The following is a 16,007-nucleotide window of genomic DNA, read 5'->3' on the forward strand; positions in this document are numbered from 1 at the left end:
TCACGAATGTAACATTGTGCCAATCACACAAAGAATACTTTATCACAAATCATTACTAATGTATAAGGCAAAACATGGCTTAGCTCCAGAATATATGTCCAGTCTTATTGTATCAGCTTCTGCAAACCAAAAATATAATACGAGATTTTCATCCTCAGATAATTTTATTATTCCAAAACCAAATACAGAGTTGTATAAGTCTAGTTTCTCGTACAATGGACCAAAAGTGTGGAATGCTCTTCCTAATTCAATAAAAAAATCAAATACAGTATCCGAATTTAAATATAAATACAAATATATGTACTTTTAACATTACCATCATATTTTTACTGTAATGCCATATCATAATTGCATGTTTATTGTATTTTAAATTGTACATAATCTTTATTTACCATTATTATTGATGCATTGTTTATTTGTAATGTAATTATTATTGTATTAAGAGAGCCTTATTGAAAATTGGTGTAATCCAAATGAGTTACTCTCTCTAAATAAAGATATTATTATTATTATTATTAAGACCTCACCACGACCGTATTACGACCTTACTGCGATCGACACGATCGCACTACGATCGTCAAAATTTGCATTTTTTTTCACAGATCGTAGTGCGATCGTGGCCTGGTGGAACTGTGATATTACTTGGGCAGATGTATAAATAAAATGAATTACCTGTTTATGATCAACGGGATTATCTATTTATATGATATTTTTAGATTATGTTTGCGCTGAGGAAAGCAACGTCTCTGTCGTATTCGGTTACCCGAGCATTACAATAGATCCGTAAGTTTTACTGTTCAGAATACATTTTTCCTTTTGTTATAATAATGAGAATGATAATTGATTCATAATTCAAACTGGGTTTATATACAAAAATCTTTTTTTTTTATATATATTTCGATTGATGCAACAAATAGGGTTGGCGGTCGTCTCCAATTATTTCTGTGCTATATAACGTAGGTATTGAGGATTAATGGTCCTTTATTGATTTGAAAATGGACATTTATTTTATGATAAAATTGAAGTCAATTTTAATATTGTCGATTTCTTAATTTGCCGTTCTTAATTTAGATTCTGGATTGATTGAAAAATTACCCTTAAAGTCCTTTCCGAGCAATACTATCAAAATTTTTGTATCCAAAGCCTTTCAAGTATTGCATGTTAAAACGGTATTGTTTTAATGACAAAATACGTTTGATAAAAAAACTACATTTTTTTCGATTATGAATTATATCCTTTGTTTTCTTTAAAAATTTCATTTTGATAACTTTTGTTAATTATGATTCTTGAATGTATACCATATTTAGAAAATAAAAATATGTCTTGGAGTGTTAAATGAATGGATTCTGAAAAATGGCCAACATATTTTGTTTCTTCATTCATGCATTGTTTTAGCATAAACCAGACCGTTTAATTTCCCCTTGGAATTATTTCATAATTTGAAATCCTGGTTTCGTTTAAACATATGAAGAACTATACGGTACATGCAATTACTCATCATTGACAAGGTAACGAAAAATATTTGTTTGGCAGAGGAGTCGTTGCTTTTTTGTACTATGATTTTGTTTTTCGAATAGATATGTTTTTATTAGTTTTTTTTCTGTAAAATATCAGCATTTCAAGACAATCCGAAACATGAAAAATAATCGAATAGATTGCACCTATTTTAAAGAGATAGAAAGCAACTACAAACGAAAACAGCAGTATACGTCCTAAGAACACTCCTCAAAGAAATAAATCTGACTTTCAATATAAATTCAAATCAATGTTATTGGTAGATCAAACTATTTACCGATTTATATATAGCAGAAAATTAAACATGATATGTTAAATCATATTATCTCTAGGATGTTTATATTGTCTCTTATGATTTCACTTTAAAAAAATGTCCTAAATACACTTCTATTGATACCTTTAAAAATGACCCAACATCAAGATTCAATTCAAAGAAGGTTTATTCATATGTGTATTAGTAGTAGTTTTGGTATGAAGTTAGTTATACAACGTCGTATACGATGATATAGCTTGGGTTTAACGTTTCTGACAGATTACATAAGTATACAGAGCTGTAAATAAGAGTTATCTCTTCACACTTCTGATTTCAAACACTGTTTTTACATGTAATAGCTTATGTTTCCATTATATTGATAAAATGTTCATATACTAGTAGTTTAATTAACCTTGTCAGTTCAAGCATTGACAACAAAGGTTTAGATATACATAACTGATCAGAATTTATTTTGTCTTTAATGTACAGCATTCAAAACAAAAGTACAGAAGCACTCCATACTAAGAAGACTGAAAAGACTGCCAAAAGTAAGACACTATAGTATAGCAAACCTATATTAAAGGAAATAAATCCTTCCAACTAATACCATCATTTAAGATCATTGCACACACTAAACGTTCGGATTCAAAACACTGAATAACACACAACCAATTCCAAATTATGAAGAACTAGTACATGAATGTATACAAACAACTCACGAAATCCTTTTCCATACCCATCCAGTTATTTCGCAACGTAGTTTTTTTTAAAGTAGAATTCTCCAATAAATATTTAGATGGTATTAATATAAGCAATATTTTCTACCCAAAATCTGTCCAAAATTAAACCTGATTACTCCAAAAATAATATAACACCTGTTATTTCATATACTTACACCAATACAATTCAGAATGGAAATAGGGTATGTGTAAAAGAGACAGCAATCCGACCAAAGAGCATAAAACAGCCGAAGGCCACCAATGGGTCTTCACCACAGCGAGAAATTCCCGCACCCGGAGGCTTGCTTCCGCTGGCCTCTAAGCAAAAAAGTGTACTAGTTAAGTTATAATCGACGTCATACTAAACTCAACAAAATATCTATGAACTAAAATTATAAATCATACAAGACTAACAAAGGCCAAAGGCTCCTGACTGGGGACAGGAGTTCAAATGCGGCGGGGTTAATTTTCCCTTGTTGGTCACTTCTAGACATTCATTAGACAAGACAACAGTGAAATAAAGTTCAATATTATTTATGTTTTAAATTATAAATCGACTTAATGCACAGAATGTTATGTTGAAACACAGTTTTGATTTAGAAAATATAAGTAATCGAACCATAACAAACGCAATTCTATTTTGATATTCTTGTCGTGGTTAGAAAATACACCACAAAAAACCTTACAAACTCAATTTCAATATAAATATTTTTGTACGTGTCGTTTTAAAACAAATCTATTTTATTATCAGTAACTTACCTGTGGCAATATAAACGTCAATTTTTTGGTACGATCATCCATTCATTCGACACGCAGTTTATATTTCGTGTGTGGTGTCCTTGTGTGCTTTCGTAAATTCATTGGGGTATCCGCTGTTATCATGCAGTTTTCATGTTGTAATGTATTATATTATTATTTCATTATATATTTCCCTGTGGTGGTGTTCTTGCCTTTGTTTGTACAATATTCATGTTTTTTAAGATTAATATTTTAGCAATATTTTTTAATATTGCCATATCAGCAGGAGGTTTGGCTAGCCATGAAATAATGTTCAACCCTCCATTTTTCATTACAATTCCTACATACCAAGTCAGGAATATGGTATAAGTTTCTATGTATGTTGCTGTTTGCTTTTGTTGCAGTTCAGTGATTATTTTTTTTCGCGATTATTTTTGGGAAAGATTGTTTCTCCGTCGCTTATAATATGATATATTATGTTTCCATATGATATGCTATTTTGTGTTTATGAATTATGCAATCAAATTAAGTCCATATAGTTTGAAATTTGAACATAATCTGATAAATTCTTTTATATTTCATTTAATCCCAGGTTCATTGATGCAAGCGTGTTTGATTCTGGTTTATGTATGCCTTACAGCTTTATTAGTAATTGTGATATTACTATGTTTATGCCGTAAGTTGTTTGAATTATATGTTCTATTTGGTCATACTATTGTTTTTCTTTTGTTTAATTTTCTTGTTATTTTATTATTAATGACATAATTGAAACGAAGGATGTGTATATACTATAAAAAGTCCTGTATGTACGTTTTGATTTATATTTTTAAAAACTATAATGTATTATCGAAAAGCACTATTTCATTCGATAATTGTTAATTGCAAGCTAATGAACTCTGAAATTTGTTATTGAATTTTGCTAGATTGTTATATCCATAGAAAAAAACCAACAACAAAAAACTAAAATCACAAAAATACTGAACTTAGATGAAAATCTAATTGGAAAGCCCATAATCACAAAGCTCGTGGAAAACATAACCAATAGGTGAATGGATAGAGCCAGGATAGTTATTTTTATATTTTCCGTATACATATAAACATTTGTTTATTAAAATATTCCTTAACAGTTAAAGTATTTGTTGTATCAAAATCGTTATTTTAAGTGAGCTTTTCTCATCACTTGCGTCCGTCGTCCGTCGTCCGTCGCCGTCGTCCGTCGTTCGTCGTCGTTCGTCGTCGTCCATCGTCCGTCGACTGTCATCCGTCTTCGTCATCCGTCGTCGTCCTCCGTCGTCCGTCGCCGTCGTCCGTTGTCGTCGTCCGTCGTCGTCGTTAACTTTTTACATTTTAAACTTCTTCTACAGAAACACTGAATGGAATGAAACCAAATATGGCATGAATGTTCCTTATGAGGTGCTGACCAAGTGTTGTTACTTTGGAGCCTATCAATCACCCACGATGGCCGCCAGCGAGGGACTTAATTTAACAAAAGACCCTATGGGAAATCATATGCATACAAATGACTTCTTTTAGAGAACCACTGAATGGAATGAAACCAAACCTAGCATGAATGTTCTTGATGAGGTGCGGAACAAGTGTTGTTTCTTTGTGGCCGATCCATCTTCCAAGGTGGTCGCCATTGGGGGACTTAGTTTAACATAGGACCCTATGGAAAATACATACAAGTTTCTTCTTATAGAGAACCACTGAATTGAATGAAACCAAACCTGTTTGTTCCTTTCCTTTTGAGGTGCTGGCCAAGTGTTGTTACTTTGTAGCCAAATTTTATCTTTTTTTTTATATGATTTCAAAAACCCAAGTAAAGTCAGGTGAGCGATACAGGCTCTTGAGAGCCTCTAGTTTTATTTGAAGTTTTTCATTTGACGTTAACGACTTGATTTTGTACCATATGTTCAAAACTGGTTCAGTATTCAACATTGGTAAAATTTGCTCGCTTTTTTCGGGATTTCCAGTGTTCACTGCTTTTCAATTTCGTATCTTAGTTATCTTCTTTTCGTGATTTGACCACCACTAATAAGTCTTTTGAAAATTAAACGGTTATCTTGCGTAACAAATAAGAAAAAAGAAAAAAATCATTTATTTAAGATCATTTAACTGAAAATTAAGTGACAGTGATTATGTAATATTTATATGTACAAAAATCCTCGTTGCAGTCTAACAGCACTGAAAAATTGACATGGTAGTGTAATGAGATGTACTTTCACTTTGCCTTTAATATTGAAAAATTGACGCGGCTAGAACGATCTTAGATAGTGTGATAAGAAATAAATGCGGTTTTATTTTTTCTTTGAGTCTATTTGTTTACGTGTTTTTTTCTCTTTTTTTCACGATTTTGTTATTTTGAAGTTGACAATTTCGTTTTATACTTTTATGAAAACTTTAAAACTACTTTGTCAATTTTTTTATACTTGCCAAGCTGTAAGCTTCATAGCTACTTTCGTGGTAGTTGTTTAAAAAAAAATCAAATTTGATACATACATACATGTATATGCGGTGTAATATCACCAAATCATGCTACGTCATGTCTATGTCTAAACAAATATTCCCTTGAATTTGACAGTTGTTGGTAATTAATCATACATTTTATTGCAGTAAAAACATTTCTGTGTCTTAAACATATGTCTTGGGTATTTCAAAACACCATTATTTTTTATTTGAAATTTCTATAGAAAATTTTGTGATCTTGAGGTTACACGGTGACTAAACCTTGTACACAGATAAAATGAGGGGAGACATGTGATTGGTTAACTTCCAATGATGGTTATTTTCTTATATGCAATGAAATGTTATGTGAATTTTTTTCTATAGTACTGGACAGGATAAAACTTTACTCATACCAAGTATTTCTTTATTTGAAACAAAGATAAATTCTGCACATTTTTTTGAAAAGTGCAAATTTAACAAAGACTAATAGGGGAAAATCAATGGTGATATTACACCTAAAGACAAGTGAGGGTGAATTTATTTTAAAAGAGGGAGTTCGGGACCACACACTAGACAATGTTTGAAGTGGAACATGTAAAGTATCTATTCATAAATCGTACATGAAGCCCCATAAGGAGAAGACCAGACACCCTCCGCCCCTTAATCCTCATCTGAAAGAAAATTAGTAAGTAGCCTTGACAACTTTGTAAACATGTTCACGTTCTGAACAACTGCAGTTGCAAATTTAAAAAAATGATGGTTCATGTAAAAGAGGGACGGAAGATACTAGAAGGATATTCAAACACATTAATCGAAAGTAATCTGAAAACAACATGGCTTAAACTAGACAATCAATAGTACACAAAACACAACATAGAAAACTTAAGAATTAGCAACATGAACACGACCAACAAATGGGGATGATCTTAGGTGCTCCGGAAAGGTAAGAAGATCCTGCCCACATGTGGCACCCATCGTGTTGCTCATGATTGTACACATCCGGTAACAAATTCGGTTGGTCATGTTTGTGACAAGAGAATGAGATTTTAGTTGAATTATCCGTTATCATCTGTATAACGTATATTAGACGTACAAAGGAATGATTCAAACTTCAACATTGGGGACTTTTGATTTAATAGCGTCCTTGAGAGCAGCAACCCTCTATAAAAAATGTTGATAGGAAATATAAGCCCGGGAATATTGTATCAATTTGCAGACAAAATCTGTAGGTAAAATTCCTTGATTTAAAATAGTATACATGTCCTATGATCCTTTTTCGGACTCGAAGAAAATATTAATGTTAAGGTGTCACACCACCAAATACTCCCTCAAATTTAGAACGTATGTGAAAGTAGGCCTACTCGGACAAAAAATAGTGCATTTGATGTCATGGTGTACTTAAACTAACCATCAAATTTGCAGAAATGAAACTTTTGGTGAAAATAAATATATTAAGACCATTTTGAATTAAAATTTACTTGTTAATGAGTTTGCATTCAAAATTGAGGATTCATGCACTCCATAGTATACTAATTTTAGATTTCCAGAAAACCAGGGGTTAATTTTAGTGGTACCTTTATTTGGAAGACCTTTTCTTTTTTATATGATTTTAAACATCTGTTGAGATTTGGCATGTATAAAGCTGATACATGTACTATTCAGGTTATACCTGGTTTCTATGAAGTTAAACTCAAGGTAAAATATTTAGAAAGCTGTGAAAATTGTACAATTTGGTTGATCAGATAGGGACTTTTAATTGGTGGTATGACGCCTTTAAGCAAAATGCTGTGAAACATCAAAATCAGAAAACAATTGGTTTTTTTTGTGTCTTAACTGATCATTTGAGATAATAGTAGCCACATTTCAATCTTTTTGGGGGCAAAATGTCACGTATTGCAAATTTATAGCCTAAAACTTGAATTTGTGCTATATTTACCTTTTCCCACCTTGACAATATGCTTTTATATAAAAAAAAAAAATGTCCTAAATAATGTTATAAATGCACAGAAAGTTATTCTGTGGTGTTAAACATTGAAACATAGGTTGTTTACTACCCCCAAACAAATTTTGTCATGCAGATTTAAAGAAATTATTTGATTTTTACCCCTTATATCATTGCGTCATACTATGTACTTGGCAGATAGCATAGCCTAATGTAAACATTGCAGAAACTCACAAAAGTACCATTTATTATTCCAAATGAAATTTTTATATCTTAAATTTTATTAACTGATGTAAATAAACACAGTTAAATGACCATGACTGCACTTTTGATCAATTTGTAGTACTTTACTGACACCAGATGAAAAAAGGGGGGTCAATATTCCTTGACACTTCAATACAATGGATTTATTCCTAAATTCATTGCAAAAATTGTGGAAAGTCTATGAAGTAGTAGAAAAAAACAAGGAAAAATCAGCAAAAACTGATCTTGATATTGAAAGTTTATGTTCCTGTAGCCCAAAATTAAATTTTCAAGTATTTTCTATCAAAGTCATACATTACAATCAGTTTAAATTGAGCTGTGAAATTTTTAATATAAGTCGCATAATGCTCAGATAGGCTGTTTTTAACTACAAATTGATTAAGGATTAAGAATAAAGCAAAATAAAAGATTTCTAATCAACTTTTTTGTCTCTTTAGGTGTCACACCACCAATTACTTCCTCAAATTTAGAACGTATGTGAAAGTAGGCCTATTCGGACAAAAAATAGTGCATTTAATGTCATGGTGTACTTAAACTAACCAAAAAATTTGCAGAAATAAAACTTTTGATGAAAGAGAAATATATTAAGACCATTTTGAGCTAAAATTTACTTGTTTATGAGTTTGCATTCAAAATTGAGGATTAATGCACTCCATAGTATACTAATATAAGATTTCAAGAAAGCCAGGGGTTATTTTTAGTGGTACCTTTATTTGGAAGAAAGCTGATACATGTACTATTCAGGATATACCTGGTTTCTATGAAGTTTAACTTAAGGTAAAATATTTAGAAAACTGTGAAAATTGTAAAATTTGGTTGAACAGATAGGGACTTTTAATTGGTGGTATAACACCTATAAAGTATAATAGCCAGAGCAGATGGTTTTTTTTCTCTTTCAGTGTTGATTCCAATGTCTTGTAGCCACTTTTTTAGTGCTAATATAAGTCCATAAAACTGTAGAAACTAATTTCAAATTTTTCATACGTTAATATATTCATCTTACATATAAAAAAGAAGATGTGGTATGATAGCCAATGAGACAACTATCCACAAAAGGCCAAAATGACACAGACATTAACAACTATAGGTCACTGTACGGCCTACGGACTGACTTCATCTAACAGGTCATTTACAGTCCATACCCCATGATGTGCCCAATTTTTATAATTAACGTTGACATTATCAATTTTGATATGTTCCTTATGCCATTTAGATGTAGAAATTACTTCCTCAAAATAAAATGGATGTCTGAGTTTTGACATAGTTTTCCAGGCATGAAATAAGCCAACTCTGTAAATTTATATTTTGGGTGGAGGTAAATAATTGAATCCATTTAGATTTTGACTTAAATAATCTTCTAACCCAAGTTAGTTTTAACCCCTGTATAAAATTTCTCAAATTAATCATTTTTAGGCCCCCTCGGAAGTATTCCTGACATAGAAGATCCCGCTTTATCTTGTCAGGGCTTATCATCCCAAATGAAGAAAATAAATTTTACTATTAAGTTGACTTATCATATTATCATCTGGGCCTGGGATGGACAGGAACAGATGATTAAATTTTGATATAATTAATGACTTTATAATTGTTATTTTACCAAACGGGATAAGTGACTGTTTTTACCATTTTTGTAATATTTTTTCTATTTCTTGTATTTGAGGAGCATAATTTAGATTTAACATTCTATCTAAATCAACATAAAAAGTGATACCCAATAATTTGAAGGTACTGAAACCCCATTTCAGTCCCCACTTTACACATATTTTGTCTTGGCTATGTTTTTTACTACCTATCCATGTAACGTTGTTTTGTCTAAGTTAATTTTCAGTCCTGATATCTCAGCATAGAATTGTAATATACAGAGAGATGCATCCAGCGAGGAAGGCGACCCATCTAAAATAAGTGATGTGTCGTCTGCATATTAAGACAAGATATTCTCTGAATCGTCTATCGTAATACCCTTTACTGAAATGCCTAATATTTTAGCACATAGCATGAGAAGTTAAGGAGATAAAGGATCACCCTGTCTACAGCCTCTCTCCACACGGAAAAAGTCTGACAGACAGCAGTTCTGGTTGACAGTAGATGTAATATCATTATAAATGTTTTTATCCTGTTCATAAAATAGTTATCAAAAGTACCAGGATTATAATTTAGTACGCCAAACGCGCGTTTCGTCTACATAAGACTCATCAGTGACGCTCATATCAAAATATTTATAAAGCCAAACAAGTACAAAGTTGAAGAGCATTGAGGATCCAAAATTCCAAAAAGTTGTGCCAAATACGGCTAAGGTAATCTATGCCTGGGATAAGAAAATCCTTAGTTTTACGAATAATTCATAAAAGAGTCTCCAAAATTAAAATACTTAAGTGTTTCAAAAAGAAAGGCCCATGATATAGAGTCAAAGGTCTTCTCAAAATCAAAGAGTAATAATATACCAGGGATATCATTTTCTTCTGTAAATTGTAAAATATCATATATTAGTCTACAGTTCTCCCCCAATAAATCTACCCGGGTTAAGCCTGTTTGATCAGAATCAATAATTCTGTTTAGAACTGACTTTATCCTCTCAGCAATACAACTAGAAGCTAGTTTGTATGTTGAATTCAAAAGTGTAATTGGACGCCAATTTTTTAGAACTGTTTTGACTTGCCTTCTTTAGGAATACATGTAATAACTCCATACCTCTCTGTGACAGACATTTCCCCTATCTGATATGAATGATTTATTGACCGCAAAACAAACTTTCCAATGTCTATCCAAAATACTTTGAAAAATTCTGCAGTAAAACCATCTGAAGAAGGACTTTTATTATTTTTCATCCTTTTCAAAGCTTGTGTTAATTCAGCAAAAGAAATGTTACCTTCTAATGATTCTTTTTCGATGTCAAATATGGTAATTCTTTTGATAGGTTTACTTTTTTAAGGCATTCTTGTCTTTTGTAAAGTTTCTCATAAAATATTTTTGATTGTTTTAAGATTTCATTTTGATTTTCTACTACAGCATTTTCATCAGTTACTAGTTATTTAATAGTTTTATTGACAAAGTTTTGTGTTTCTAAATTACAAAATAAACTTGTTGGACTCTCTTCTTCTTCAATCCATTGGGTTCTTGACCTAACATATTGACCTCAAGTTAACATGCCAAGAAATCCTCGCTAAAAATTCCGGTCGACCTCCTACGGCAGTCATTAGTAGCTAAAGATTTGATTTCATTCAAGAAATTAATTTATGACCTTCATGTACGTGTCGCTTAGAACACGGCCATATACCGAATGGTCAATATTATTCATCCATGTAATTTGCTCTATGGGGTGTTTGCAGAATTTCAACGGAGGAAATTTCTTGGCATGACCTTGTTCTGTAAAGTTGACATTTTTTGGCTTCTATTACATCAAGAGTGTCCTCTATACTTACCTCATTTTCTGAATTTTGTATCTCCTCAGTCAGTTGGATTTCCTGTTTTGTCCTTTCTCTTTTTATAAATGTTGAATAAGACATAGTCTTACCTCTACTCTCAAGGAGAAGGATCTCCAACAATAATTGAGCATTAATTGAAAAATCAATATCTAAATTATCAATACTAGGTAAAGCATCCCCTCTATGCACTGGCATTTGATATTGCTCACCTGTGTTATAGTAATTTGTTGTTTTATTAGTTTTACATATTCAGGATCTTGAAGGAGAGAGTTATTAATCTTCCAGAGGTCTCTGCCTTTTATAAATTTATTTATTTTTAAAGTCAAAATCACTGGTGAATGATCTGAACTGTAGCTGTTACCAATGTTTACTTCACAAATGTCATCTATAAGGCTTTCAGAAATCAAAAAGAAATCAAATCTAGATTGTTTAAAAGGGTTTTTCCTTCTCCATGTAAACCTTTTAACATCAGGGTATATTTCTCTGAATGGGTCGACAAAGATTCTTCTATTCTTTAATTTCTAAAATTTTCTCTCTAGATCTTGGATTATTTATATTTATATAGTTTTAAGGGTATCAAGGTTGAAATTTTGTATCAGATTAAAGTCCTCACAAATAATACAGAGCAGATTTCCAAAGATATCTATAATTTCTGTTAATTTGTCATAAAAGCAGGGAGTATCAATAGTTGGCCCATAAACATTTATCAGAGTAAATCTATTGTCTTCAATATTAAGATCCAATCCCACCAGATTGCCATCTCCAGCTTTTTTAACTTTGTGTATTTTATAGTCAAAATTATTTTTAAACAGTATAGCAACTCCTCGTTTGTTTGAAGCAAATGAATTGAACACACAATGGCCTTTCCATTGTTTTTTTTTTTTATCAAAACTTCATCTTGTTCTATAAAGTGTGTAGCCTGGAGACAATATATATTTAAATCTTTTGAATTAAGATAATCAAAAATATATATCTCCCCGTGTTTCCTTCATGTGAAGTCCTTGACAATTATAGGACATTATTTTAATGTTTTTTCCTTCCATCATGATATTTGTTCTTCAACTGTGAAGTATGATATTTTTAAAAACAAAGGAAAAAATAGTTCATGCGAGACATCAGGGGTAGTGTTCTCGAAAGTATCCTAAGATTTGTCCTAGGTCATAGATAAGACCAATTTTAGGATGGACTTAGGATCAATTTAGGACACTCTTAAGTTGTGTCTCTAAGCTATCTCAGACGTATCTTATGTTAGGACGTCATAAACATATCCTAAGTCTAGAAATTTTAAATCGTCAATTTTATTTTTTGATAAAACATTTGTTAATGACTAAACCAATTAATAAAATTGTTTACGGATTTTATAATTACAATTAAAGAATTAAATCAATGATTTTAAATGCAATACTAAAATTATATCAAAAAGGATTGTAATTTAAACTAGAAAACAACTTGTTTTGAAATGAGAATTGAGTTGGTAGTGTAATCGTAAAAACGAAGTTCAAAGTTTAAAATCATGCCTTATTTCTTTATATACGAGTCAAAACCGATGGTGCGTTTCATTTTCATGTTAATCTTCAGGTAAAAAATGAACAAAAAGCGAAATCCAAACTTTATTATGTTAGGATGAAGATAGGATGATCCTAAGACACCTAATTAGGTGTCCTAAAGTTAGGACGAAAACTGCGATATATCGTAAATTAGGAGAGCTTCGAGAACACGACTTAGGAAAAATACCTGTCATAAGATGGACTTAGGACACGTCCTAGTCCTAAGATAGCTTCGAGAACACCACCCCAGGACTGATTTCATAATATTTCACATCCTGAAAAAAATATTCATATATATGCCAAATACCAGAAATCCATGTTTTGTAATAAATATAATATACATAAAATAATCAAACAAAAAAGAAAAAGAAACACATTTAAAACATATAATATCAAACTAAGATATTTCTGATCTTAATGAAGATTTACATGTGTTCTAGGGGAGATAACTCAATTTGTTTTTAGATCAAAATTAGGCCAGAATAAGTTTTGTACTGATCTGCATAATAATATGTACTACATCTCAATATTTAATAAACACCATTTCTTACAAACTTATAATTAATAAATTAGGTTTAATCATTAAATAATTGTTTAGACAAAAGAGAAGAGATCACACAAGAAGCACCTTAAAACCACAAAATATCCATTGTTTTGTGCTTCCTTATCTGATCTGGTCAAGTTTGTCTTATATGTTTATGTCACTTTGCATCTTTTGATTTAAATTAAGCAAACACAATTTGTTAATTTACTATAATTGAGACCAAAAACTAAATATTCATTTTTTTAAAGCTCACCTTAAGGTATAAATTTCTATCCCTTTTGAGTATTGAAGGTACAAAATGTACATGTTTTTTTCAATTATGCATTTTCTCTAGATATATCAACACCTGAACACAAAATGCGGAACGAAAAAAGCAACAAAAGAAAATAAAATCACACTATAACATATAATACCTATATGTAAGCTAAAGCATGCATGCATTTATTCAACATAACAAGAAAAGCAAAGAAAAAATAATAATAAAATATATCAAATCAAGCTAGTCAAACAAAATAGAGCAAAAATAAAGAAGCAAAACTTAAAATAAAATGTAAGCCAAATGAAAAAGCTATTTTTTTCTTCTTCTTTCTATACTTAATACATGAACTATCAATCTAAAGCCTGTAAAAAGAAATCTAAACAATTCCAAATTCTTGTTTCAATGTAATATATTATGTTTTCTAGAATTCATTATTAATCTATATCTTCGTATATTCTTAGTTAATTTATTTACTCAATAGTATTATATGTATATGACATTTTATATAGCAACCAGTTTTTATCTTAGAATAGTATATATACAAGTATATAAAACTGCAGTACAACAGTTATCCCCATGTAGACCATTCTTCTGAACTATCTTTACGAGTCTGTACTGTCATGTTGGCCCCCTTTGCTTGAATTCTTGTTTGTAATGTGTCCCTTTTTCTTATTTTGTATGCATTATGCAAATGTAAATATATCTCCTCCTTCTTTGAAATTGGCAGATCATCAAGTATGCGTATTTTTTTCCCTTTTAAGTTGTGTGCGTTGGACATGATAAGTTGCTTATCCCCAAAATGCAGGAAACGAACTATGATAGGCTTTGGACCTTTCCCATGTGTAAGGACTCTATGTGCATTTGCGATGGGTATAGCATTAGCTTTTCTTTCGTCAATATGCATTTACTGAACAGTTTTCTTGTTATAGCATACACATTCTCATCTTTTTTAGTGTCATCTATACCGTTTATCAGTATGTTATACTTCCTATCATGTTTTTGATAATGTTTTACTTCTATAAATTGTTATTTGGATGGAGAGTTGTCTCATTGGCACTCACGCCACATCTTCCTATATCTTTGAAAACGTCGGCAAGAAGAGGCACATAGTTTGGCAAAACTTTAAGTAATTTTGGTCCTCAATGCTCTTCAACTTCTTACTTTGTTTGGCCTTTTTTGCTTTTTTGGATTCGAGCGTCGCTGGTGGTTCTTTTGTAGACGAGACGCGCGTCTGACGTATATACAAAATTTAGTCCTGGTATCTATGATGAGTTTATTTAGTTCGAATGATGATAGTTTGTTGAAAACGTGCCCTCCAAATGTAACAATATGTTGTCAATCAAGAATTCAAGCTTCTTGATCATTTCAGTTTCAGATATTTTTTTGTTTGAATCTGAGTTATGTTTTACAAAGTAGCATTTATCCCTCCCTAGGATTAGATACTTCTATATACGTTAGCCATTCTTTGTTATGAAATAAAGCAATATCAACGCTTTCAAATTGTCTTTTAGAAAATGAGTCATATTCCTACCAACAAGTTATAATGACTCAAGTCAGCTACTACAATAACAGATCAGTACATCCATCCCTGGTGACACCTATACACATGAATATCACGAACATTGTTATTCATTCAATAAGCTAAGATACATTTCTGATGTTTCATTATTAATGTTAGGAACCATGCTCATATTTGTTTAGGGGCTAGCTGAAGGACGCCTCCGGGTGCGGGGGTTTCTCGCTGTAACCATGCATAAGCAAGGTAAAATGAACAGTACACATACAAAATAATTAATTACAAATCTGTAAATTTCTAAAAACATACACAATGTACTTGTACTCTAATTGATCATGAGTAAGAGAATACCGAATACATTGTTTTTTGTTATACAATTTTTAAGTACAGCTATATTTTTTTTTGACAGAGGGAATATTATCAACTGTAGTATTTATGTTAAAAAGTTTCTAAAACATACCTTTTCACCCTTTTTTGGTACCATTTGGTAACAATATAATATTTTAAAAATAATTACATTTGTTTCAAATCTAAACATCATTTGGTACAGCCTGTCTGTTTTTACTGTAAGATCATGTTTCACTCCAACTTGTTAAATATATACAGGAGCCTGTAATTAAGGGGTTGTCGCTTGTTTCTGTGAATCCTATTTGTTTTTCGTTTATTATTGAGTGTACGTAATTTAGGCCGTTTGTTTTCTGGTTTGACTATTTCACATTTTTTTTTATTTCGGAGCCTTTATAGATGATTATGCGGTATGGGTGTTACTCATTCGCAGAGGCCGTATTTTGATCAGTAATTATTAATATCTATGTTGTTTACTCTCTTATAGAGAGTTGTCTC

At 31.2% G+C, this 16,007-nt stretch overlaps 1 protein-coding gene across 1 annotated transcript in view; it reads left to right on the forward strand.

Moving 5' to 3' along the window:
- LOC139503678 (uncharacterized) overlaps positions 1 to 16,007 on the forward strand; it is a 45,460-nt gene that overhangs the window by 16,598 nt on the left and 12,855 nt on the right. Inside the window, exons 4-6 of the mRNA XM_071293501.1 lie at positions 717 to 783; positions 2,258 to 2,316; positions 3,818 to 3,901. Coding sequence (XP_071149602.1) covers positions 717 to 783; positions 2,258 to 2,316; positions 3,818 to 3,901 — 210 coding nt within the window. The remainder of the gene's footprint in view (positions 1 to 716; positions 784 to 2,257; positions 2,317 to 3,817; positions 3,902 to 16,007) is intronic.

This window comes from Mytilus edulis, chromosome 1 (assembly GCF_963676685.1).
Source record: "Mytilus edulis chromosome 1, xbMytEdul2.2, whole genome shotgun sequence".
Taxonomy (NCBI): Eukaryota; Metazoa; Mollusca; class Bivalvia; order Mytilida; family Mytilidae; genus Mytilus; species Mytilus edulis.